At 38.5% G+C, this 27,228-nt stretch overlaps 1 protein-coding gene across 12 annotated transcripts in view; it reads left to right on the forward strand.

Annotated features, from left to right (window-relative positions):
* The window catches only part of THSD7B (thrombospondin type 1 domain containing 7B), a 1,030,427-nt gene that overhangs the window by 656,941 nt on the left and 346,258 nt on the right, over nucleotides 1-27,228 (forward strand). For all 12 annotated transcript variants that reach the window (XM_070240788.1, XM_070240790.1, XM_070240792.1 and 9 more), the window contains 3 exons: nucleotides 8,645-8,836; nucleotides 10,557-10,791; nucleotides 18,366-18,481. In XM_070240788.1, the coding sequence (XP_070096889.1) occupies nucleotides 8,645-8,836; nucleotides 10,557-10,791; nucleotides 18,366-18,481 (543 nt within the window). The remainder of the gene's footprint in view (nucleotides 1-8,644; nucleotides 8,837-10,556; nucleotides 10,792-18,365; nucleotides 18,482-27,228) is intronic.

Genomic DNA, 27,228 nt, shown 5'->3' on the forward strand with positions numbered 1-27,228 from the left:
TTTGAAAATTTTACAGAGTCTCTCTATAAAATTCTCATGAGAAACAGGGTTTTCACACTAAGCAGATGTCTTCAGATCATATTTTGAGATCTCTCAGTGTGCTTTTCTTTCAGTGTGCACTTCTGTGCCTTTTTGGACAGGAGCCCCACCCCCTGATTCCTGAGCTGTCCACTGTGTCCAAAAGAGCTGGGATTATTGTACCTCAGATGCAAACAGGCAGAACAAGTCAGTGCCTAAAAATGGAATCTTGAAGCTCATTTCAGAGACAATAATCCTGAAAGCCAGGCTTTCATATGCAAGAGCCAGGCATATGGGAGAAAAGTGTTTTGAAAACTCCAAATAGCTCCCTCCAGATATCAAGACCAGAGGCCAAAGGACTCAGAATACAGGTTAGCATAAGCTAGAATCCTATGTTGGCAGCTTTCCTGGGTCAGAAAGGAGAGGCCTAGGGAGAGTGTCAAGAAGAGGTATATGTATGCTGGCCCCGGCCCCCTCTCATTCTGCAGATGAAATATTGGCCTCAGGAAATGAAAATTATGGGCATTCCAGATAGGTTAAAGGGAAAGCCAAATCAGAGGGGCCAGTGCCTCATTCTCCTGTTTGAGACTTTGGGAAGAGATTCTGCACTCAGGATTCCCTGTACCTCAACATACAGGGATGGGGCTGGAATAGTGAGACACTGATGTGCTGCGTTTAGACAGACTGGGCCTGAGCTAGCTGCTAACCACCCTCCAACCTGGTCTTCTGGGCCTATTTATGACATGAGGTCAATCCCAAAATCCCGGTGTGGGATGTGGAAATGTTGACTGCCCCAGGAAACTGGAACTAGCTTGGAGTCAGGTGTAGGTGAGCGTAAAGTATGTGGACTAGAAAATCAGAAGCTGTGACAGGGACCCTGGAATGTAGCAGTGGGTGCAGGCTTCAAAGACTGGGTAGTGATACACAAAGGCCGAATCAATGGAAATGGCTCTGTAGGGAACCAGCAAAATTCAAAAGGGTGTGTAACAGTGATACACACGTGTTTCTCCTACACTTGGCTGCCACCCAAAGAGAATGGAAGAAAGGAGAAAATGGAGAAACATTGAAAAACTGAGATTGAGTTAACTTTGAAAAGATTTAGTTATATCGTCAGGTACTAAGTTTCTTTAAATGGATATATTCACATTTCCGTCTTCCTTCCCCAACACCCAGCTGCCCCGAACTACCAAACAGAAATTGGGGCTTGTGAGCAAATTACTGCTGTCTTTAGAAAAATTAAATCGTTATTTTCCAGGGTCACATTTTGGTAGGCGTCAAAAACAGAGCTATATAAACAGTTATTTTTTTCCATACCTAAGTCATAATGAGTAAATTTCAATCCTTTTACATGCACATAAAATAGTGGTTGCTTCCCCCTGAAATGTGACATCTCAGCACTGAGACATTTGTTAGATTTTACATAGGTTTTATTGAGTAACTGTAATTTGCTCCTAAATCCTGTAGAGTTTCTGCTCTTTTGCATCTTTTCTCACCCTAAAACTTAGTACAGTATTCATGAGCTAAAGGTGTTGTAATACTGCACACTTCACTGACTCTCCCCCAGATCTGGCCTTGTATAGCCAGGTACATACATTATCCTGACAGGGAGTAGAAGATAGGAGTGTCCATAGGGCATCATGTTTAAGAAATGGGATCTGGAGCCAGGATGCCCAGGTCCAAATCCAAGGTCCACGATTTTGCTTCTGTTTGTCCTTGGGCAGGTTATTTAACTTATCCAAGACTCAATTTTCTCATCTATAGAATGAGCATAATGCTATTTCTTACCTCATAGTACTCTTGTGCCATTTAAATGAGTTGATGTATGCAATCCCCTTAGAGTAATAACTGACATCTACTACACACAGTATATGCATTTACTATTATTAATGCTTTGAGGATTAAATGAGTTGATAAATACAGGTAAAATATAACACTGCTCTGGGTACATTTTAAGCGATCAAAGTGTTAGCTGCTGTTGTTGATTGTATGCTGAGGAACCTGGTAGAGCGGCTCATTTAGACAGGCTTCTGAGCAAGTGGCTCACCACCATGTAGGTGCGATGTCAGCGAACTCCTGGCCTTTGTAAACTTGTTTATCTTGGAAGTATTGTCTTCTTATTTTTAGCTGTTATTCTTTCTTTCCTAAAGTATTTTCTTTTTAGCATTTCTTTTGTGTTTTCCCCCGTGTTCATTTTAGCCTTTGCTCTTATGTTCTCTTTTTTTTCTTTTATCAGGTATTAGAGTTTTATTGTATTTCACTTCGTGAGCATCCTTATATCATTACTATATTTTTTGCTTGTGTTTGTGTCATTTATCTAATATACATTGTACTGTTTTTGCTGAATGTCCCTGCTTTCCTCTTCCTATTTGGTCTTGTGTTCTATCTTATTATTCCATCTCTCCATTCTGAACTCTGTTTATCTTTTCTACTTTTGAAAAGTTTCGCCCTATTCTGCCCCATCCCATGATGCAATTCCCAGATAATCAAGATTCTCTCTCCTTTGGGCGTACTCTTTCCAATACTAAATTGACTGAAGAGCTGGCAATGAATTGTGTAGAAACCCTTCTTTATGGTTTGGCATCAGCTGAAAGTAATGTAATGAGAAGGACATATGTGAGACATGAACCAGGAAACAATACAGTGTAACAGATAAGAATATAGCTTGAAATGTCTTACAGATCTATTTTCCAGTTCCAGTTCAGACACTTACTAGCTATAGGATATTGAGCAACTTTTGTAACCTCTCTGTGCCTCAAGTGTAACAATAGTGCCTAACTAATGATGTTAATATGAATATTCAGTAAACCACTACATGTAATGTAGTTACTGCAGAGTATAGCCCACTCTATGCTGTCCCAAATATCAGAGGCTGTTGTTATTTTATTGCAGTTGTTGTTGTTCTGTCATTATTAATATGATAATTTTTAGCATCAGGTTTCTTTATTTGTCTTCCTATATGTGTAAAACAGATAGACAAGTAAGCTTCAAATTGTGAAATTAGCAGGCAGAAACATCAGTTGCATTGTGGGCGTGCATTTTTGCACATAGCTTTTGTTTAGCCCTTAGCTTTTGTTTCAGATTTTATTGGTTTGAAATATAAACATTTCTTTAGCTGATTAGGGTCTCAGTCCAGAAGTGGCCAGGGACTACTTGCCTTTAAGAAGATAACATTCGGGGCCAGCCCGGTGGCTCAGTGGTTAAATGTGCATGTTCTGCTTCAACGGCCTGGGATTCCAGGGTTTGGATCCCGGGTATGGACATGGCACCGCTTGGCAAGGCATGCTGTGGTACGTGTCCCACATATAAAGTAGAGGAAGATGGGCACAGGTGTTGGCTCAGGCCCAGTCTTCCTCAGCAAAAGGAGGAGGATTAACGGCAGATGTTAGCTCAGGGCTAATCTTCCTCAAAAAAAAAAAAAAAAAAGAAGAAGAAGATAACATTTAAATTTAAAAAATGGAATTAAATGCATGTGAATTTGCTATGTACTGTCAGTTGACATCTTACTTAGCTGTTGGCAAGCATTTAATCAACGTTTATTGGCATTCTTTTCTGAGATTTAAATAGGACATAAAATTTTATGACATGTAGAGTATTTTCGATAACTGTTTCATTATTTTCCATAGATAGTATGATAGTATACATGGAGAAATATCAATAAAGTACCCAGAATGCATTATTTTTGGAAGAGTAAGGTAGTTTAAAGTTTGTGTAATGACAAAATGCGAGTCTACTTTTTCAGATCAGACTGTAGATTTGTGAATATCTGGATTTCTCTTTCGTTTGCTATTTTGTCTGTATCTTTTCTCTTTGTGAACACTTATGGTATAGGTCAGAAAACTAAGAATTATAGTTGTTTGTTCTGTTGTTATAAAAGATAGATGGTAGTTCATAATAGTAAATTTTAGTTCCTTGGAGGTCACAAAACAAAAAGTGCCACAGGATGTAGTATATACGACAGGTATGGTTTAAACATTAGTTTGATATGGAAAGCCCAAGTCTGATAGCTATATTAGTGTTAAATTTTCTTGGTTGTTTGACCAGTAGCCACAGAGAGTCTGCCATGAGCTATTTCTACTTTAAGTAGTATATACATTCAAACTGGAAAAAGAAACATTTTTAGGGACTCTTGAATATATTTATATGTTCAAGAATCTTTCTTTCAGCTAAGTATTTTTGCTTTTAGCAGGGAATTGGCAAGCATGAGAACTGTAGTGTGAACTATGGCCAAGACCTAGTCATCTGGCTTCTATGCCACAGTCTCTGGAATTACCAACAAACAAAACTGAGTGATGAATAGGACCCCAGAATTCCACTCCTAGGTATATACTGAAAATCATTGAAAATAGATACTCAAACAAGTACATGTATAAGCATGGTCATAGCAGCACTATTCACAATAGCCAAAAGGTGCCCATCAATGGATCAATGGATAAACAAGTTGTGATATATACATATGATGGAATATTATTCTGTCATAAAATAGAATAAAGTAGTGATATATCCTACAACATGGATGAGTCTCCAAAATATTATGCTAAGTCAAAGAAGCCAGACACTAAAGATCACAAATTGTATGATTTCATTGATATGAAGTATTTGGAATAAATAACTCCCTAGAGACACAAAATAAATTGGTAGCCAGGGTCTGAGGGGAGGGAGTAATAAGGAGGAACTCCTTAATAAGTGAGGAGTTTTACTGTGGAGCAATGACGATATTTTGAAACTAGGTAGAGGAGGTAGTTGTGCAACATTGTGATTTACTAAATGCCACTGAAGTGTTTACTCTAAAAGGGTTTGTTTTATATAATGTGGATTTCACCAGATTAAATTATTAAAAAAATTACTGAGTGACAAGGTTGAAACAGCACCAATGCCGTATTCTCAGAATCACAACTGGTTGAAGTAAGTCTATTCCATGAGGAGAGAATGTGGGGTTTGTCATTATTGATCCCAGGGAGCCTGATGAGGACTGGAGTAATTTTCGAGTCTTCTTGAAAGATGAATTCAATTTCCCTCTTAAATATATTCTGTTTTATTATGACATTAGATTATCAGAGCTTGTGAAAATCACTTTTAATGGCTAAGTTTCTGTGCCATGGGCTGCTTTATTTTCCATGCTTGCCTGAGACTTCAGTTGGTCTCATTGATCCATCCAAGAAAATGAAAACAGGGAAAGTGTAAATGATCATCTTTTGAAATGGGTTCTCTCTATACAATGGGAAGATAATTATACCAATGTAGATGGGAAGATGAGGTTATTCAGGCTCAAGTGCTTTATTTTTGCCTCTTAAGTGGTTTAGATTAGCCAACCATATCAATAAAATGATCTGGATAATTATAAATAGTTTTTATATTTTACGTGAACCAGGCTGTGAAGCTGTTGGTAGTTATTTGTACACATATATAAATGGTAAAGCAAATGCTTTCCATGGCTATGACATAAATACTCAGATTTTTCAGATAAAGAAGGCCATTAAGCTTTTGTGGTCTATATCTTTGCAAGCATTTTTTAAGGTTTCTATGTATTGTCTTCCATATGTTAGACACCTTGTTATATATGTTGCATAAATGATTTCTAATCCTCAGAATATCCCTGAAAGATAAATGTGATTATTTCATTATTGCCGATGATTTAACTGAGGTTCAAAGAAGTTAAGTGATAAAAGGATAAATTGTACTAGGATTTGCCTTCAGACACTCTACTGTGTCAGGCTAGGAGACCTTGTGACTAGGATCCCATTGTGCAGTTTTCCTTTTGCAAGATTTCTTCCGAAAGAGCTCAGATGCAATTTGCAGAGCCTGCTTATGACTATTAGTTTGGCTTCCCTAAAGAAAAGTCTCATCTGTTTGCTCACATTTCTGAATTAGTGTGTATAGATAAGCTATCCAAATGTTGGCATATTGACACTTAACTGCACTGAGGAAATGGGTATATCAGTTTATATGAAAGCTTAAGTTTTAAAAAGAATTCAAGCACCCAAAGTGAATACCAAGCGTGCTAAAGGATGACTAGGGAGGATGTTAAATTCGGGGCATGGGAAACCTGAGCAACTGGGAATTTAAGGAAGGCAGAAATATAACAAAACTTGTGTGTCAGTCTGAGTCATTCAGAATTTAATGTCAAGTAACTCTTCCAACGCGGACTCTCTTCTTCTCATGTAGCTTCAGTGTTAACTGTCTTCCAAATTCCTTGTATTTTCCTACCACTATGCTTTTTTTTAAATTGAGGTTTAGAATGTTATATAAACTTCAGGTGTCGCCACTATACATTTGTTGACACTTCCACTGCCTGAAATACCCCCTCCCCCATTGCCACCAATTCTTAACCTTTCTCTTTCTCCTTGTTGAAAGCCTTCCACTGTATGCTAGTCCCCTAGAAATTCTTCTCTTTCCGGAACCACTACGTGTTTTCTGTTTGAAACACACATTTGCAACTTGGTATTTACTTTTGGACTAAGTTTTATTTTTGTATGTTTATAGCTCATCACTGTTATTGATCACAAGCTTTAGAGGGTAAATAATAGCATCTTCACCTTTTTTATCCCATCACAAGCCTTGGACATGGTATGGGCTTATCACATAGTTGTTGATTTTATAACTCTTGAAGGCAGGGTTTTCTAAAAATGTATTCATAAAAATATCATTTCTAGGAGAGATTGTCCTCAAAGAAGATGGTTATTGGTCAAATAAAGCTGGAAAACACTACATACCTTTTCCACCCTAGGAAATTTGCACTGTACATTGGCATTTTCAACACTCTGCGAAGTTCTTCCAATTTTACTGTTTTACCCCAGTAGTTCTCAGCTTTCCTCCGACTTTTTTTTTTAATGAGCCCTACTAATATCTTATTCCTCAAAATGTCCTTTGCAACACACTGCTTTAAAGTGTTTTGCATACAAATTATGCTAATATTATTCACAAATGTGGAAGTTGAATTTGATTAACTGTAGGTGGAGCATTTTGTTTGGCTTGCCTGCTTCTGTACTTTGGCAAGCATTATCCTTTAGCTGTATTGGTGTATGTGTGTGAGAGAGAGTGTGTGTATCTGTGTGCATGTGTGTGTGTGTGTGTACCATACAGTGTGGACTCACCTGAAAATAGATTGAGACTGAAAAGAGAATGATTAGAACTGGTCTTTCAGCATGATTAACTGCTGGAATCTCTGTTACTCCTCATAATGCTTGGAAAGTTTTATTTGTTCCTCAAGCGCAATGGGCCGGGACTCATTTACAAATATGAATGCAGATATTAGCAGTGCACTATCTTCTCCAGGCAGTCTTGCTCACTGTCAGCTTGTTTTATTTACTTCCTCAGAAAAGGAATATCCATTTCCTTGGAATTAGACACAGCACGGTTAATGGGAAAAGCAGAAATTTTGGAGTCAGAAAGTTTTAATTTGATTCTCAACTAAGGCCTGTGTGACCCTGAGAAAGTTTTCCTTCTGGAGCCACTGATTCCTCAGCTATAAAATGAGATGGGTCACACTTACCTCCAGAGCTTCTTATGAGGACAATGCCTGGCACGAAGGAGATGTGCCATAAATATTAGTCCCCTTTGCAGTTATTTTTTGTGTCAGACAGATTATGACAAGTGGATTCCACAGGCTTAAAGTCACACAAACAGAACTGCCTCTCTCCTCTAGTTGCTATTCCACATTTCATGCTGTTACTTCAAACTATAAATGATATTACCATTCTTCATATCTTCTGTTTTCATGAGGTGACTGAAAATGGTCAGAGTAGTAAGAGTTGAACTATTATCTATAAAAAGCAATATTTGAATTCTAAGGATAGTGAATAAATAAGCTAAAAGAGAGTTTTAAAAAAATCATTGTAATCATTTCAGATATGGAAAAGTACCTTAAAAATGATCCCTTTAGTCTTAACATCTGTTAATTGTAAAACACCATCCCCCATTATATATATGTATATATTTTTTATGTTTTGGTTTGAGTAATTCATCAGATCATTCAAAGGGGGAATAGTAAATGAAGTAGGGAAATTTTGGACTAGCTTTCAACTTTTGTCTCAAGATTATATACTTTTGGCCACAGGTCCATTTCCATTGTAGTTTGGGGTTACTCACCACTATGCACAAACAGAACAAAAGAATCATCGTGTGATAATCTTGCTTAAGGTTACATACCTAGAGGTGAAAGCACTCAATAGAAAATTAGAATGATAAAATTCTTTATAGGGTAGAATAGAATGCTCAACATAAATTGTGGTTTGCAGGCCAATAGACTACCTCTGGCCCTCATTTTGCAGAAGAACATATACTTGTTACATATGGTTGTCAATAGCACGTCAATCATGTCTATCTCCAGCCATCCATGGCTAAATTTTTCCCGGAAGAAGCCCACTTTGTCCCTGTGAAGGATGACAAATGGGAGTTTTGCTGTGGTATCTACCTTTCTAAACGCCAAATGATCTCCTGGCAGTTTTTCTTGACATAAATATCATGAACGGCTGAAGAAGCCATCATTTTTTGCACTCTATTGGTTTAGACACCAGGGGAAGTCTTCTAAGTTAAACTGAAGTAACAGAGGAAGTAATAACCTAAATGTTTCTTGGACTGGCCTTGATTGTGCATCAATTAGCATCTGTCCTGATCTGGTTGATTACAGGAGAAGATGTATCAGGGAGTCTCTGCTCAGCATCTCCTCCTCCTGAACAGATGGCTTGCGAAATTCCCTGCCGAATGGATTGTGTGCTGAGTGAGTGGACAGAGTGGTCGTCCTGCTCCCACTCTTGTTCAAATAAAAACTCAGATGGGAAACAGACCAGGTGGAGAACTATCCTGGCATTGGCTGGAGAAGGTAAGTAATAGTAAAAGTTTCAAGAATGGAGTGAATTGCCCAATTATTATTTTTTTCCGGTAAGTAATTGAGGAGTTCATATTGTGGAAGCAGCCATGCATAGGTGATATTTCTATTCCCTGAGTCCAAATTAATAGTTTTGTTTCCATGCATACCTTTTCTCTTTAATCCTCTAGGTCATCTATGCTGGGTTCCCATATTTACATGAATTGTTTTAACTCGTACCTATGTACAGGCCATGAGAATCAGATGGATGTTATTTTTTATTATACTTTTTTAGGGAAGAAGACAAAGTTTGGTTGACACACATCCAGCTTCAGATAGCTCATCCAGTTGGGATCATAATTGGAATAAGTTTGGTAAAAAGAGTTCCAAATTAGGAATCAAGAGACGTGGCTTCTTGACTGGTAACTGCCACTAACATCGACAAGCTACCTGATCCGTGTGCCCTGATTTCTTGTTCTATCCTGCTGGCATATTGTGAGAGGGAAAAAGATGAAGGCTGTGAAAATGACTTTGAAGAAGCTAAAATGTGCTATGGGAATGTAAAAGGGTGACATCAGAACAAATTAGAGGAGCAACTGTTCCTATCATTGATAGCAATGGTCTATGTCCCCAGACACAGGCGGCATTTCTTTCAGGACCTCTCTTGGCTTCGTCTGCCTATGGCTTTTTTAGAACAGCGGGGTGGTGTGGCCACTGGCTGTGAGGAACTCCTTTTTAAACAAGATTCTGTTCTGTGATCCTGAGAAATGGGGTCAGGGTCAAGATGAACGCAGCTTTTCATATTCTTAAAGTGCTGTTGCGTCCCCCTCTTGTCTTTTATATTTCTGGAAGGAGAAAAAAGCCAGTGATATTTAATGGGGAAAAAATAGCAAGAATAACAAGACCAAGGTCACAAATCTCCTTGAGCATTTGGCCCACTGAATAAAACATTATAGTGTGGAAGAGTAGGAAAAAATCAATACTTTAGATAAATACCTGTTTTTACGTGGATATAAAAATGTGAAAGAAAAGACAGTAATGAAATTTGATTGTCTGACTCACCCAATACCATAAGGATGCACATCTGTATGGTCTCCTTGCTAGTGGATAGCACCTTGTCCGATGTTATTTCAGAGTTTAAGGACTGGCTCTCTCCTGCCAAACTTTAAGAGATACCTCTGCATTTCTCTAATTGCAGTAAAATGCACTGTTTGATGGAGGACAGTTGTCTTAAAATGGTTCTCTGGGAAAAATAATGCTTTCTTAGGAAGGAGAGACCAAATATAGGTTAGGTAATTTGTGTGTATATGTGTGTTTGACCTAATATCACTTTAAGGTCATGGGCTATCGTGTCTGACTAAGTTATGTAAGCAGAGTAATATTCAAATGAAAGGAGATTTCCTTGGACTTTATCTCAGAGATACATGCCCCAAGAGGTGTGCAGTAGAATCAATCAATTTTTAGTCTAATTTATGTATACTGCTGCTCATTATTTAGGAGAGAGGAGTACAATATATTGTCTCAGGTTGTTACTCAGAACAGAAGAACCATGGCCTTAGAGTGGGAAAAAGGGTGCAGTGGCTCAGGCCTTTTGAATCTTGTGTCCAAAAGGCCATCTTTGTAGACCATTAAAACAGCAAAAACAACAAAAATAAGAATGGCAGTAGCAAAAACAGCAACATCATAATAACAACAGCAACAACAATGCCTTCTTTCTGATTTTGATTTTTTGCAGGTGGAAAGCCATGCCCCCCTAGTCAGGCCCTCCAAGAATATCGTTCATGCAATGACCATTCCTGTATGCAGCTCTACTGGGAGACATCACCTTGGAGCCCCTGTTCTGCAGACACATTGGTAACTGCCATTAATGAAACCATTGGCTGGAATGGAGAAGCTACCTGCGGTGTGGGCATTCAGACACGGAGGGTCTTCTGTGTCAAGAGTCATGTGGGACAAGTGATGACCAAAAGGTATTATCAATAATTTATAGAAAGTTCACATGATTATTGCATAGCCGAGTGCTTTTGGTCAAAAGCATTTAGCAAGCACTGAATATGACTCAGTTTGTGCTAGAGTAAAAGTTTTTTTGTTTTGTTTGACTCTTAAAGAATAAAAAATTTGCCTTAAATAGAGGTAAACATAACTCCAATATGGATCATTAGTAAAGTTATAATATGTGCATTAGTTAGTGGATAAAAGTAAATAATGCCTGCAAATATTGAATCAGTTTGAGTAATCAAACACACTTTCTAGAGCTGATCTTAGTATTTTGGGCTCTTTTTCGATCGTATACAGGCTAAGTCAACATGAAGGTAGATTCTACACTTTGACAGGATAGGGTTATGTTACACTCTTCTTTAGGTTCTAGTGATCTTTTCTAGAGTGAGCAATAAATCTGTACAGCCATTTTGAATAGACTATTTCATGCCTTCAAGTAAGTTACAATCTAATGCATGTTATACTCTGCACTTGGAGATATAAATTGAAAAAAAAAAAACAGTAGGAGAATTTGGACATGGGAACTGGATGTAGATATACAAAAGAGTCAAGAACAATTGCAAATTATGGAGGAAAAAGAGTAATTGACTAGAGAACTCAGCTGTGGGAATTTCATCTCTAGACCAAATGAGGAGACATAACTGTTCCTTGCGTCTGTGTAGGCAGGCTAGTGGAGAAGAAAATGTAAGGGATCTATGCAATGTATGGAGACTGGGTGACTATCTTATCCATAGAGATTTCCCAGTGGCCATCTTTAAACTAGTCCCCTTCTTGTGGTAAAAGACCCCACCCCAGTCACAGAGGTGGTGGGTCAGCAAGATGGGCTGGTGCAATCTTTTGTCTAGTGTCAAGACACTAGGAAACTTAGAGCTCTTCCCCAGGAATTTCAAGTTGGGAAAATGAAACACTCTTTTTTCTGTTCGTGATGCTCTAAGTATATGAATTGAGAGTTGCCACAGCTGTGGTCAGCTGTGGTGGAAAAAACAGGAGAAGAGAGTAAAACTGATGCTTAGAAAGAAGTAGAAACTGAAGCAGAACAAATCCTGGCAGCATCAAACGCTGGTCCCATCTCCCTTAGGTACACACCTGCCCTTCCTGGAAACACAGGCAAATACATCTATTCTTCTGCCTAGTTCAGTCCAATTTGTGTTGCTGTCATGGGCAACTCAAACATCTGATTACTTTCATCTTGGGGCACCATGAAGACAGGCTCTGGGCCTTATCCATACTGCCAAGGAAACCACTTTAGCTGTGTGTAAGGAACATCATGGAAGCTCGGTTAGGGGAAATGAACTGCTGAGGGCAGAAATAGTGCAGCCTGGCCAGATGTTACTGGTGTTGGAGCATGTGATGTGCCAATGGTTTTGCAAATGCAAGCGAAGATAACTATGACTTGAAGTAAAACACGGCTAGGAAGACCTCATCTTCCTCTCCACCTGAATGTGGCTTCCAGAGGGCTGGCGTTGGACGTTCTCCATCGATGAAACTCCAGACTTTAGGACAGTGTCTGGCATATCGTTAGTGTTTCGTAAATATTATTAGAATTCGTGGATGAACTAGACCTGTGTGCAGGAAAGTGACAGGGTTTGACAAGGTTTGGATATGAACTGCAGAAGATTGAATGAACCTGATGTTTTTTTATCTTTTGATAAAGAAAACATATTTTATCTACCCTGATGAATTTTGGCAAAGGGGACAGCCATGAGGAATAATGAATACATCATGCATATGACCTTCTGCTGTTACTAACTCATAAATGTTATTTCTGGTTTAGCTTCCAATTGTACTTTGCTTGTGGTATTTTTTGGAATATCAACTATGTCACTTGTGTTTTTCAACTTGCCTAGTATCCATAGCACCATGTGGACTGAATGAAATAATGGAAGTTATAGCCAAACACAGATGATAATGTTTGCATATCACCTGGTTCAGGTGATAATCCAACTCATAGAGTTACAGTAAAATCCTAAAAGGGCAATAAAGTTATTATGCAGACATGGAACTCCTTTTATCTTCAGAAGGATTGCAGCCTTGATAATGTTTATTTTTATGATGTAAATTTTCAACTGCTTAAAAATGATGCATGAAATACTAGCTTGAATATACAAATAAAAATAAATATGCCTTAGGTATAGTAGTAAACCCTACATAAAATGCAGCAAACTGTTATTCCTTGTAGTAATGAGAAAATTTAGCATGCCTGAAGTCTGATCTCCTATCCACAAAACTTTTCAGCAGTGATCCGCAACAGGAAAAATCCACTTGATATGAATGCAATTTGTTTGTGTCTTAGCAAAGGGGCATTAGAATTGAGACTGACACCTACTGAATAAGTTGTCATCACATTTTAAAGGGCTATTTGGACATGAAAAGTTGGATTATATGTACAAATAGCCCTCTATTTCCTCTTCTAAGCTCATAATTACTTTGAATGACAGTTTTTTAATAAAAGTCTGAGCACATCAGCTTACTCAGATGTTAACTTAATATTTTGTGACCAAAAAAATCCTAAGACTAAAAGTTTATAGTTTGAAGCATTATTCACAAATATGCATTTGTTTGAAAATTTACATGAGACTAAAATGTTACTGTTACAATGAATAACCTCCAGTTTTGCTCGGTTTACCACTGCAGAAAACAACTTGCGCAGATGTTTCCCCTAACACACACATATATAAAGACATCGTTAATTACTTTTTGCACTGTTAATGAGGTTGGAGACTTAACAACATAGTTTTCGTTCTTACTGTCTGTCTCCAAACAATCCTGCTAAATATGAGGAGCTTACTCTGCCTTTAGTAAAGTTAATTAAAATTCTTGAGGTTAATGAGATTAATTGAGCTAAGAAATTAATACCTAGTGTCCAGTGAGGCACATAGGGAGATAGTGAGATTATCAGCAGTGGAAAGTATCCTTTACTCTGCCCTTTCAAAAAATATGTATTTTTGTTCTTTGTCCTGTGAAAGCTACTGCAGTGGAAAAAGATCCCCTGCCACTTGTGAAATCCCTGGGGTGGGGATAGGGGGATAGAAATAAGAAAGAAGAAGAAAATATCTTAAAGGAAGAGGTGCCTTCAAAGTAGAGAGAAGGAAGTATGTTTCCATGGAACGGATGGGCTAACATAATGTGTTTTATCTCTAAACCCGCTGCACTGGGAGCCACAGAGTTCCTTGCAAGTTCTTGCTTCCCTGGGTTGGTATTTTGGTTGCATGTAATTGTATAGGTGAGAATGTTACCATTGTGCGAGTAATAGAACTGATCATATCAGAAAATGAGAACTAGCTAGGACACAACTGAAACAGAAGTGAGAGCTTATTGGGATATTCGGGGGTTTTGTTTGACTATTCAGTGCTTTTTTTTTTTCAGTTGCAGTGTACAAAAAATAATAAAAAAGATTAAAAACACACAACTCAAAGCCTTCCAAAAGTCCTGATAAGGCCCTTTCTGCCTTTAATGTGAAAACATCTGGTATTTTGTGCAATATAGTAATACGGAGCTCCATTTAAACATTTACTGTTTAAAAAGTTAGCAGGTTTGCCCTGGGTAGCTGAGTGAGACAGTGCATCAGTTCCTGGGTCACAGGGCTGTTCAAGGAGATGGAGCACTGTGTGTCTGCATCTCAATGATGGAGGCATAACTGAAGAAAGGCAGGTCTTTGTAACTTAATTTGATGCATTTCAGCATAGTGCTTATAAGGGACCCGAGGCTACAAGGTGACAAAAAGACAATTGTTAGAGAACATCCCAGTGCAAGTCCAGGAAAATACATTCGTTGAAATGAAGTACATTCACCCTTTTATCAAGAGCACTGCCAATCTAGGATCAGAGTGTTACAGGAAATGAGAAAGTATAAATTATGACATACTTTATATACTAACTAAAAAGTGTATCCCTATGTTTCCCTGGGTTTTAAGACTTCAATTTTGTTTTGGAAATGGCTGGATAAATTAGTCTAATATCCCCAGGGATTTATTTATCCTCAGGCTCCAATAGCATAGAATACTATTCAATCATTCACTTACGGTTACTAAATATTTACACTGAGCTAAAATATGGCACTTTTAAGATATGATGTAAGATGGAATTCCACCATCAAGTCTTTCGAAATTAGTGTATGTATCCTGCATGCATGTGTGTGCACATTTGCACCTACCCACCCACCCACCCGCACACACGCAACAAAACAGCAGCACAAAAGATGTCAAAAGCCTTTTTTTGATCAATGACAATACAACAATACAGAAAAAAAAAAATCTTACAGCTTTTAGAAATGGAGGGCACATAAGTTCCTAATGGTCAAAGAGAATATTTTTGAAGACTAAGAGGAAATTTATGAAAATTGGAAATGTGATAATCCTTGAGAGGGTAGACAACATGTAAATAGAAAGGAAGAGGAAGTTGAACCCCTGAGAAAAAGGTCAACTTCTTGGCATAAGAAATGAACAAAAAAGACAGTTTCACTGACAGGAAAATATTTGGCTCCTATGAGACCAGAAATCACATTCCAGGAGAACCCTCAGGTCATGGCCTCTATAAAAGCAACATAACCTGAATTTGACCTTTACCATTGAGGACGTGATATTGTTTCTCTCTCATGGACTTAAAGGAAGAACATAGAAAGAGAAAGGGGCCGTATTATGGAAACCTGACATTATGCCCAGTGAGTATTTATTGTGAGTGATGACAAAAAAGGGTAAATAAAGTACACAGTATCAGTTCCCTAAAAATGATTAATGCCTCTTCCTAACTGAAGGGAACAAGGTCTCTACAATACAAGCCACCCTCTTCAGAAAGCCTGAAGGCAATGCCACGCATATTTCTAAGCTATTTTGTGAATTCATGAGTGAGTGAGAATTGGCTGGGTCAGTGTAGGCCCCCCAGCTCTATTGAGGACATGGGAAGTTGATGTTACTCAAGCTGTACTTTCATTTCCAACCCTATACCAGGAGAAATTGGAGAGGAGTTAGAATAAACAGCAGCACAGTTAAGGACTTGGGAATGATTTTAGTGTGTTTTGCTATGTCTAGTGCAATGTGACATAAATTTTCCTTCCCAGAGTAGCTTGTTTAAATAACACCAAATCCTCATAAAGACACGCTTCTTTCTTTCTACTGTTATGTTCACTGAATTGATCTCTTTGATAGACAGTTCTTTGATAGTGTATTAAGGAAGTTAATAATAATACCGCTAATAATTAATGTATTGAGCAGTTCTTTTTCTGTGAATATATAAATTTTCCACTTTATTTTTATCAAAGTATTATATGCTCCATAGTAGAAGTAAAATAATACATAGTAGAAGTAAAATAAGGGACTGATGATGAAAAGCACCAGGTCCCCAACCATCTCCTACTCCAATTAGTATCCTACGTCTCCAAACAAACACGTTTTAACAGTTGATGTGATTTTTTTCTCTCTCTCTCTTTATTTTGACTGGGTAAGCCTTCACATGGTTCCCATATTATAACAATATACGAGGAGATGTATAGTATATAACAGTGAGAAGCCTTATGGCCACCCCTGTGCCCATCCACCGCTTCTCGGCCTCCTGTCCTGCCACTGGCAACCACTCGATTAGTTTCTTATCTACGTCCATTGTGTCTTTATGTTAATACAAGCAAACACAAGTGTATATTCTTACCCCTCCTCCCTTTCTGATATTTACTTCCTAACTGTGAATGATGTATGTTTCACATACCATTCATATATCTCTTCATTTATCAATTTAAAATGTCTATCCTTTGATTCCCTCTCATGAAAGCAATGAACCTTAGCCCACTTACGGTAACATCTCTCCCTACTCCCCCCATGTTGTTGGTGTTCTGTTGGTTTGTGACATTAGTACTTTTGATTCATGTTCTTAGAACTTTATTTCTGATTTCATTTATATTTAGATTGTCTTTCTGCCCACTTCTTTGTTGGATGAAGACATCTAAACGTCTACTCTGTCTCCTTCCCCTTCCATCTCTCATCTTTTGCCTACTGCATTTTCACCTTATGGTGGCAGGAGTGACATCATGTACGTTCCGTTCCACAGCTAAATTCTGTCTTCCATGTTTTGCTTATGTATTGTGTCTAAAGTTTAAAAACTAAGAAAATGTTTTCATTTTTGTAATTATGTAAATTGATGAGGTCTGTTGTCAGTTAGATTCTTCTCCCTTCTTAGATGATCTATTTTTCTTTCTCTTCTCCCTCAACCATTATTATCTCTTCTCTTACTTTTTCTTGGTGTTTGAAATTTGGACAGTCTCTGTGTTTGCACGTTGGTCATTTTGTGTACAATTGATGGATTTTCCTTTGAATTGTCATCCCTCGGTCAGCTCTGTGTTTTTTAATCCATTATTTCCTTGTTAACTTTATCTCCTCCATTGTCTGTTCTCTCCTACGGGAAGCTCTATTGTCTATTTGGACTTGCTAGACTGGTGTTTTTTCTATCATAATTTTTTTCAAGTGCTCTGTCCCCATGTGGCTTTGGGTCCATTACTTATTGTTTCAGTGTCTCAGTTTATCATCTGAAAATGAAGATTATAATGCCTCTCACTGTTATCTTTAGGAACAAATGAAGGACTGTAGCCAAAGCACTTAACTCAGCACTAACCATCTAGTGCCAGAGCTCATGCTGTTAAGCTTTATACACAATGCATTTCTGTGCTTTGTAAGAAACTTATCGGATACAATTTGAAATGCAAATACTATACGTTGTGAGTACTTTCCTGTTTTTCTTCTTAGCATATCGCTGTTTTAGAAGATAATACATGTAGTTTTTAGCTCTCTGTATTCATAAAAACAAGCAAGCAAGCAAGAAAACAAAAACCTGATTGCCGTTTTCTGAGACTTTAGTTCTTTCAAGTGATTTTGAATCCGTTGACTATTTATATTAGTTTCCTCCCAAGTTAGAGCATTAATGATCAGCAAAATAACACAGTTGAAGTATTTCTCTTGTTACTGCCAGTTAGTATATTCGTTATTTGCAATCTGTCATATTTTGCTTACTCCAACTCATCAATCAGCATGTTCTAAAGAGACACTTGCCAATTATTTGAATATTCTAAATTTCTGTTAATTTTCAAAAATGTATAGTATAGCTAACTGATCTTCAATGATTTTTGTTTCCCAACATATCCATATATTGCCTTGTATTTTCCACTTCCTTTTGTAGGATATCACTGATTTGGTATACTACCCTGAATAAAACACTTTTCAAAAAAATGTATCAGATATGTTCATTCTGAAAAAATCAAATATTTGAATTGATGCTGATGAGGAGACACTTTCTTAGCATTTGTCCCTCATTGATTTCAAGAATTGTTCTTTCCCCAGTCTAGTGAAAAGTATTTTGATCTCTGGGTCAAGAGAACTGAAGTCTGGTTCAGCTCTGCTTCTGGCTGTGAGCCCTTGGGCAAGTGGCTTCACCTCTCTGGGTCTTTCTTCCCTGTCTATAAAAGGAACAACAGGGCCACAATATTTTCTGTTCTGAAACCCTGTGGTTCTATGTTAAACCACTTACTTTGTCCAGGAGGCATTGATAGGTTCTCTTTACATTGACAGATGTCCAGATTCTACTCGGCCTGAAACAGTACGTCCTTGTCTCCTCCCATGCAAAAAAGACTGTATTGTGACTGCTTTCAGTGAGTGGACGCCCTGCCCGAGGTTGTGCCAACCAGGTAGGTGGATTCTGTTCTTTTAGTGCTTTCTTTCCTTCTTTCGGTTGTTACCCGATTGTTTTCCCCCCTGCTAAATAGGTGAGAGATTGTGGAATGTGAGTACCCTCCTTTTCCATTTTCCTGTCACTCTGGAAACAAGGTTTGTAACATTTGTAAATGCAGCCTTGGATTTCCAGATCCATCAAAACTTGGCAGGGAAAACATATTCAGTTATATGCCATAATTTCACTGGTATGCATTTCAGGAGTGCTCATCTTCTATTAACCGAGTTGTGGCATTTTGAACAACTATTCACATGTCATTCCTTATAAGCATAATCATCATCACAATTTCTTTGTGGTTGCTGTGTGCTGAGAGTCTGACTCCAGGTATCTTCCTTAGAATATAGTGCCTTAAACACTATGCTTGCATCACTGATAAATATAAGCCTGTGGGAGAATGAAGGAAGATACATTAAAAAGTGTTGACCAGGTACAGAAATTGGCAATATGAGATTTGTATTTCTTTACTCTTAATGATGATGCTTGATACACCTGGGTGTATTTCAAAGGCTGTGATCCAGGATACTTAATACCTAAATCGTAAGAAACACACAGGAGCACTTTGGTAAAATGACCCTCTTTCTTAGAACATACATTTTCCCCATGCTTATTGCAGTCCCCTGATGAGTTAGTCCTTGTGGAGATACAAGTACTCCAGGTCTCAAAGCTCTGTTTTGGCCTAAGACCTAGAGTTAATAACTTGGTCCCTTTCTGTAGTCTCACACCCTACCCTCAGTCCTATAAATCTTACCGTTGCCACAGTAAGAAAAGGCACATCCAAGAAAAGGAAGGATGCAAAGAATATCAACGGTAGTTCCCAGAGTAAATTGAGTCTCAGCCACACATCCCTGGCTTTCTCTTGGCAGTCACATCCTCGCAAGCAGGGCATGGCTCTCACTCTATTGCTGCACTAGCCTCCTGGAGGAAGGGAAAAGGAAGTATTCAGTCCTGCAAAGAGAGAACCTGTCACAGAGATTGAGAGCACTGACACATCGAAAATCCCTACCTTGTGCACCTAGGATCCCTCAAATGCTCTTTGACTCACACATCTTCATGGGAGTGACAGGACAATAGGGCCAACATTGACAGAGATTGGACTGCCACTTCAAACCACCTCTCAGTGATTGGCAAAGGGATAGTGACAGCTGTTGAAGATTATCATCATGAGTGTCTTATATTATAACGTTGGGACACCTGCGTAAAATTTTTATAACTGTGCTATTTTATCTTCTTAATGATCCTTTATCACAGAATTAGTATAATAGCACCTAATGAACTTTGCTTATGGATAGAATAAGAAATAAATATATGGAATATGGAAGAGCTTTGAAAATACAGTGGAATATTTATCTGATATTTTGAGGGTTGGAAACAACTATTTCTTCCAGAAACTCTTTAAAACTCACATTCCTGAATGAAGATCCAAAGTAAGGGAACTGGATGAAAGTGTTTGTTGAGTAGCCAGGGGAACATCGTTTTCAGACAGAGTGGGGAAGAAAAGCTATGATCTCTATTCTGAACCATCTGAAAGGCAGCATCTAGGAGGCTGAATTTTGGAATTGTAATGGTAATGTACCTGAAAAACATTCAAGCTCCTAAAGATAAATATTGGAAATGTGGAAGAAGATAAAATAATCTATGATGATGGAGTTTTATTGAGGTTCAGCTATTTCTTTTAGCTGCTTCCTCATGAGAGATTAGTATAATTCCTCTGTTAAAGGGTTATAAGAACGTAAAAGACTGAATTAGAAAGAGTCTCCTATTGGCAGCCAGATATTGGTGTTGGAGCTGTCAAGATCCCCCACACTTAAGGAGGCATATTATTTGTGTTGTGCCAGGGTGCCCTAGTGGCCAGAGATTTCTTCAGCTACTGCTATGTCATGTATTCTACATTCAAGAAAATTCTCTCTCCTGGCTGCTTGAGAGTCTTCTCCTAGCACTGGCTAAGAGTGGAGGAATCATAGGGCATGTGAAATGATTGCTCTTCCAGCAATTTGAAATTTTACTCCCATTTCCAGAGATTCAATTCATTATTTAAATGGCTGGCATTGTAGTGAAAGTAGTTCTAAGTCTCTGTGGTCTCTTTTTGACTCCAATTTTTCGAGCCTAGATAATTCTTTTCACAGCCTGGCAGTCAGGGGGCCTGAAGGAGGAAAGATTCAATTTTCAGATTTCTTCCAGCTTTCCACTTCAATCCTATTTACCCTCATGTCTCATTTATACCTAGGGACCAAAATATTATTAAATAACCATGGGTTAGTTAGGGGAGGACTATGAGAGGGAGGAGATTATTGGAGGAAATGATAGCCCTAAACCTATATTTCTCAAGCTTTATTGCCTCTGAATCACCTGGAAGCCTTATTAAAATGCAGATTTTCAGCTCCATGGGTAGAAATTCTGATTCAATAACTATAGAATATCTCCCCAAAACTTGAGTTGTAAGAAGCTGCCACGGAATGGTAATGCACTCCTCTCGTATGATAAGAAAAAGGACCATAGATCCATGGACAAACACTGCTTGAACTGGACATAAGGCCTGTTTTTCAGCTTCTTGAATGCATCGTGTTCTTCCCAGCTCAAGCATTATAGAATGCAGTGGCTGAGAACATAGACACTGGAACCAGATGGCCAGGGTTGATGTCCAAGGACTGTGCTGTGATGATGGGTACATTAATTAATCTCTCTGTGCCTCAGTCTCCTCATCCATCAAATATGGTTAATAATCACACCTACATATAAGGAAAGCACTTGGAGCACTGTCTTGCATGGAGTAGGCCCTGGGCAAGCATTTCTATCCTTGTTCCAAGCCTTTGCACCTGCTGTGTAAGGCTGGCACTGTGTTCAGCTGCCCTTCTTTTCTGGGCCCTTGGCCTGTGCATCTGCAGGGACCTGCTGTGCAGCACTCTTTCCCCTGGGAATGTTATTCTCATCTCCCGGACTACATTAGACCCTACCCCATCCACTTCATTAGCTAGATCATCCCACACATCCTGCACATCCTCTTTCTGACATTCCTAGACTTATCTTTATTAACGTTGCCTTTGCTAGGTTGTAAGTCCACGAATGCGTGACCACTTCTGTCGTCTTCACTGTTGCATCCTCTAAACCCAGCATGGTATGGGGCATATTTGTCACTCAATAAATATTTTCTTAAATGGATATATGTCCTGTAAAGAGAGAGAAAGTTGTGGCTTTGAATCCAGGCAGTAGATTTTCTGTCCTTGAGAGTGTCCTTCAAAAGATACTTTAGGAAACAGTGTTTTAAAGCAGTACTTCTCAAACTTAAAGGCTTATGCAAGTCCTCTGGGGATCTTATTAAAATGCACATTCTAATTCAGAAGACTCTGACAGGACCTGGAATTGTACCTTTCGAGAAACCCCCAGGTGATACCTGCATGTTGGTTACAAAGCTCCAGGTGGGCATGGGGTTCATTAGAAATTTCTGAGCAAGGCAATGACATGGTCAAAGTAGTAAAGTGAGAAGTGTGGACTGGGGACAGACCAGCAGGTGGGGATACAGGTTGGGTGGGATTGGGGTGGAAAGAAGTGGTTTAACCTAAACTGAGAGATCAGGAGAAGGATGGGCCTGAGCAGGTGGCAGCCCCGACTAATGAGGATAGAGGAACTCTTTTTTGCAGCTGTGGTTTCATGTTGGGTCATCAAGTTTGAGAAGAGTTTATGTTTGTGGTCCCCAGATTTGGCTGCACAATAGAATCACCTGGAGATCTCTAAAATATACTGACGCCTACTCCGAGACATGATTTAATTTTGATATGACCAGGAATCACTGGATTATGTGAATTCCAAACCAAATCCATTCTACCTCTCAGAAAGCCCAGGGGGGTACAGGGGGTAGAGTGTACCAGGAGTGATTTCTGCCTTAGCATTGGGGGAATTGTATCAGGTTTTGTTTGGTCTTGGCTGGGTTCATGATCTAAATCTGTATGACTTTTAAAGCATTCTCAAGCTGTGAACAATCTCTAGCCAGTAGCAAGCCATGCTTCCTATCTTCTTACTCTGCCTCATCGGAGTCTCTCCTTAAAGGATTAATGGTAGTCCCCCATTCTTCTAAGCAAACCAAATATTTATCAAGCTGTGGCCCTGTTTTCATCTTCCTAAATTTTAAGTCCCAGTAATAAATTAGCCAAATGATCAAGAACCATTCTTTGCTACTTTTCTTGCTATTTCCTCTTATTCTTCCTTAAGCCTGTAAAGCAAGTGCCTGCCTGAAGCATCCAATGTTGTATTGCTTAATAATAGCAACAATTTGTTTATTGTGAGGTTCCCAGACCCGTGGAGTTTTTTTCAGTGTACAGATGTCCGACTCATTTCAGCCCTAGTTAGTCAGAATATCTTCATGTTGAAGGGACATTGCAATATTAATAAGTGACTCCATAAATGACTCTTACAAGTGGGCAGGGATGAGAAACACTCATTTAGTGTTTTATACTTTACAGGATGTCTTCTCATACATTTTAGCTCGCTGTTGGAGATCATTGATAATTGTTTGCCTGAGTAGTATTGGAAATCATCTTGGCCACTGCTCTCATAAGCATCACATCTAATGTTTTTACATTAAAGTCACAAATCAGTACTGACTTTCCAAGATTTCTCTCAGACTATTTTTAAAGGGGCTCACTTATATTTTCTACATTTAATAATGTGAATTTCAGACATAAACATAAATAATACAATGTTAATACAAAATATTAAGGATTAATAGAATGTACTCTTGTGTAGCCCTCACCGAGCAAAAATAATCATCAACCTATGACCACTTGTGTTTTGCCTGTACTACCTCTATTACGTCTTCCACCACCAGTGGATTATTTTTGTATAGTTCCTAGATGTGAATATCACTGCCATGAAGGGGAAAAATATGTAGGAGATAAAGCTATTAGCCTGGAAGATAAAATGAGGCATATTCAAAATAGCTGTTCCTGTAACTTTCTAGAAACCATGGAGCTAATGATTAATTATTTGTCAATCTCAAAAATTAAAGGCTTAAGGAGCTCCTTTAACTTTCCTCTCTAAGGGGCAAGCTGGAGAGCAGTGTCATAGTAACAGGAAGGCCACAGGCAAACTGCTGGTGGGAATTGGCAGGAAACTTCATTTAGTGGTATCCTTTGTTCCTGTGTCAAACCTCCTGGAGTTGTGTTTTGAGTTTTCAGTATCAAAGATCAGTAGTGTTTTTAATGCCTAGGTGGTATAGTGCAGTGATTAAGAGCATGGACTCTCGAGTTAGAGTTCCTTGGTTCAAATCCCACCTTTGCTGCAAAAAGTCACTTTAGACTCACTTCAAACTTGCTTTGTTTCAATTTCCTCCTTTCTGAAATGAGATAATATTAGCGCATACTTCAGAGAGTGGTTATAGGGATTAAATGAGAATAGTACACATGGAAGAATGCCACGTACATGGAAATTTATTATTATTATTATTATTAATATGTAAGTTCCTTAAGATCAAGGAACTTGTCTTTTATTATATTAGTGTCCTGCAGTATATAGTCCTTTGTGTGCTGTGATTAGGGCCTTGTTTTCATGTCTGTTTTTTTTTTTTATTGGACAGATGATAAAATCTAGCGGGCAGAAGTCTTCTGATTTCATTAATGAACTTCTAGTGCTTAGCACAACGTCTGGTATATGTTGGGCATTCAGTAATTGTTGCTGAATGAATGCTCAAGTGAACTCCATATCTTTCCCACATCCAGTTCTAATTCCTAAATACTTTATTTCCATTTAGATGAAGCTACAGCATTAATGGATTCTTTGATGGGTCCCGGCCAATTAAGGGGAAAGAAATTGGTCATTTGGAATGTCAAATAAGTCAAAAATCACCTATTCTGGACTTCAGAATTTCTCCTACTCCAAGGCATAATAGCATCACCCTCTCTCTTTACTTACCCCTTTCAAGGACATATGATCCCTTCCTTCTCCCCACAGACCCATCTGTACTTTTGTCCACCCGGGAGGTAGAGGATGGAGTGCTAATTTACTCCTAAATAATGAGGAATCTACTGTGTTTGAGTAACCAAGATTTGGGGCCCAGAACACTGGCCCCCAAAATAGCATTGAAGGCAATATAATGATCTAATGACTTTCTTTGAGAAAGTGACTTAACCTAAATCTCAGTTACCAGCTCTACGAATTTTGGATGTTATCTATTCCCATGCGTTTTTTGAAAAACTAAGTAAAATAAGATGTGTATCTCACATATATGTCCCAAGCCCCAGCCCCGATACACAGAGTACAGGTGCCCTTGTTTTTACAAGCTCCATTGGTGGTGACATGCCCCTGTTAGTGTGTAATTTAAAGCCCATAGATCACCACATAGTCTCAGTACTCAATAAATATTCCTGAAAATTTAGTAGGAGGAATGATAAACACTTGGGCTTGTAGAGATTACAGTTTTCAATCATACTTCTGCCAAACTGAGGAGTTCTGCTGATAAAATTCATAAAAGAAACTTTCAAATCATAGGGAAAAAAAGAGAGATAAAATTCTCTTAATTTCTTTTTTTGTCTCCCATGTGTTTTTTTCCTTAAAATTTGGCACCTTCTGCCTGTCTCTATTAAAACCCAGTATGAGATGAATTTGATTTGGCAAAAAATCAGATTTGGAAAAAGAAACAAACCTAATTCTTTTTAGACCATTTTATTAGAGCCCATGACCATATCCAGACCTGGAAGAACACCACTGGGCTATAAGGAGAGCTGCTGCTCAGAGGTCAGAGCTCTAAGTTGGTGTTACCCACACCTCTCTGTCAGAGCAAATGTTAGTCCAAGTAGTAGCTGATAAGGAAACATTCTCAGTCCACATCTGCCTCCTGTCCCTACTGCCTCTTCTTTCTGGACCAGAGACTGATGTACAATTATAAGGACCTGGAGTTCACAGTACCACCAGCTGAGACTTTTCTTTACCTCCTAGAATGACGCCAGGTGGTAGGTCTATTGTACATGACGAACAGGTGAGGAATGCCCGGCTCAAAACGATGAAGTAAATGGTCTGGAGGTTACCCAGTATGTCAGAGGCAAAGCTAGAATTAGGATCCAGATTTCTCCAACTCCAGAGCCTGCCTGTTTTCATTCCCACAACAAGTTATTTCTTATATCCATAGGCACAGCTAATCTTGTTTGTTTATTAGCAATTCAAGAATTTGAAGGCTGGTACCTCTTAGGCCTGTGGCACAGGCTCTGCATATTGTAGATATTTCACACATTGCTGTCATGTGTGCTATTTCATTGACCATCAGGAGAGTTTGATGACAAAGGAACAGCTGTTCTATTAGTCTTGCTCCATAAATGACTCCATAATGGGCTCTTCATGGGAAGCTCTCCTGGTCATTTGGTCCAAAAGGAGCAAAGAGCAGGTCAAGAAACCTGATTTAAATTAAACTTGCTACATTGCCTTTCCTGGGGAGCCTATACAGTTATAGAATAAAAAGCAGACAAGTTCAAACTCTTATTACTAAAAAGCTATAACTTCAACATGACTTTGCTTCATATCACTGTCTCTTCCTGTCAAACTAATAATAGCTATAATTTATTATGTATTATCCTATTTAATTCTTCAACCATATATGGAAGGAACTGTTACAACCCCATCTTACACATGAGAAAATAAAGGCTTAGATATAGTGCCCAAGATTGCAGAACTATTAAATGGCAAAACCACATGGAATCCTAGGGTCTTAACCACTCATTTATTCAACAATAAACATTTCTGATCACTGTGTTCCAGGTGCTGTGCTAAGTACTGTGTATACGCATAGAGTGGTGAGTGAAACACACATCCCTCCACAGTCTAGTGGAGGAAACTAAAGGCATTGAGCATATAATTATCTAAATGAATATGCAAAATGTGGTATGCCACAGGCAGAAATTCAGAGTACTATGAGAGAAAGTAGTAAGGAAAATCAGAATTCCCCTCTGTCTAGAATATTTTTCTCCTCTTCTCTACTGTTTGCCCATCTTACTAGATGTAAATCCTTCTCTCCTCCACAGAATTTGTCCTGATGCGCCTGCTGGAAATAACCACTCTCATTCTTGAGTTCCATAACCCTGTCTGAATGACTTGCATTCTACCTGTTGGTAAATGTGTTTTGTGTCCCTCTGAAGGAATGTGAAGTCCTTGAGGTCTGAGCACTTTTCAGTTTTCATTCCAGAAGTGCCTAGAAATAAACTAAGGACAGACTAAAATTCGGTAAATCGGTGTCAAGTAAGTGGATGCCAGTTAGAACCTATTTGCTTAAGCAAACCTAGCAAACTTCTCAAAAGAAAGTGGATCTGCCTTTACAACTAAATTTCTTTCATAAATGATTTGTGCGGCTTCTGCAAGAACACACATGATGATGCTGGCTGGCTGCTGGAGATGGAAGATGTGAAACTTAGAGAATCAGATCTGTCTCTGGTTTCCTGGCAAATGTGATTAGAAGGGAAACATATTCCATCCCTTTTATTTATTTGTTTACTCGTTTGTTCATTAATTCACTCATTCATTTGTCCATCAGTCTTTTTGTTTATTATTACTTTTAATGACTTTGTATATGCATCTCATGGGAAGGAAAGGCTATTCAGTTGCTAATTCCTAAAAGGCATTTTCTACTGAAATTTCACATTTCAACAGAGGTCACCAATTGAGGCAATATGTCCATAGGAAATGCAGTAAAGGGTTTCATAGGGTTTTGTTTTGTTTTGTTTTAAACCC

This window comes from Equus caballus, chromosome 18 (genome assembly GCF_041296265.1).
Source record: "Equus caballus isolate H_3958 breed thoroughbred chromosome 18, TB-T2T, whole genome shotgun sequence".
Taxonomy (NCBI): domain Eukaryota; kingdom Metazoa; phylum Chordata; class Mammalia; order Perissodactyla; family Equidae; genus Equus; species Equus caballus.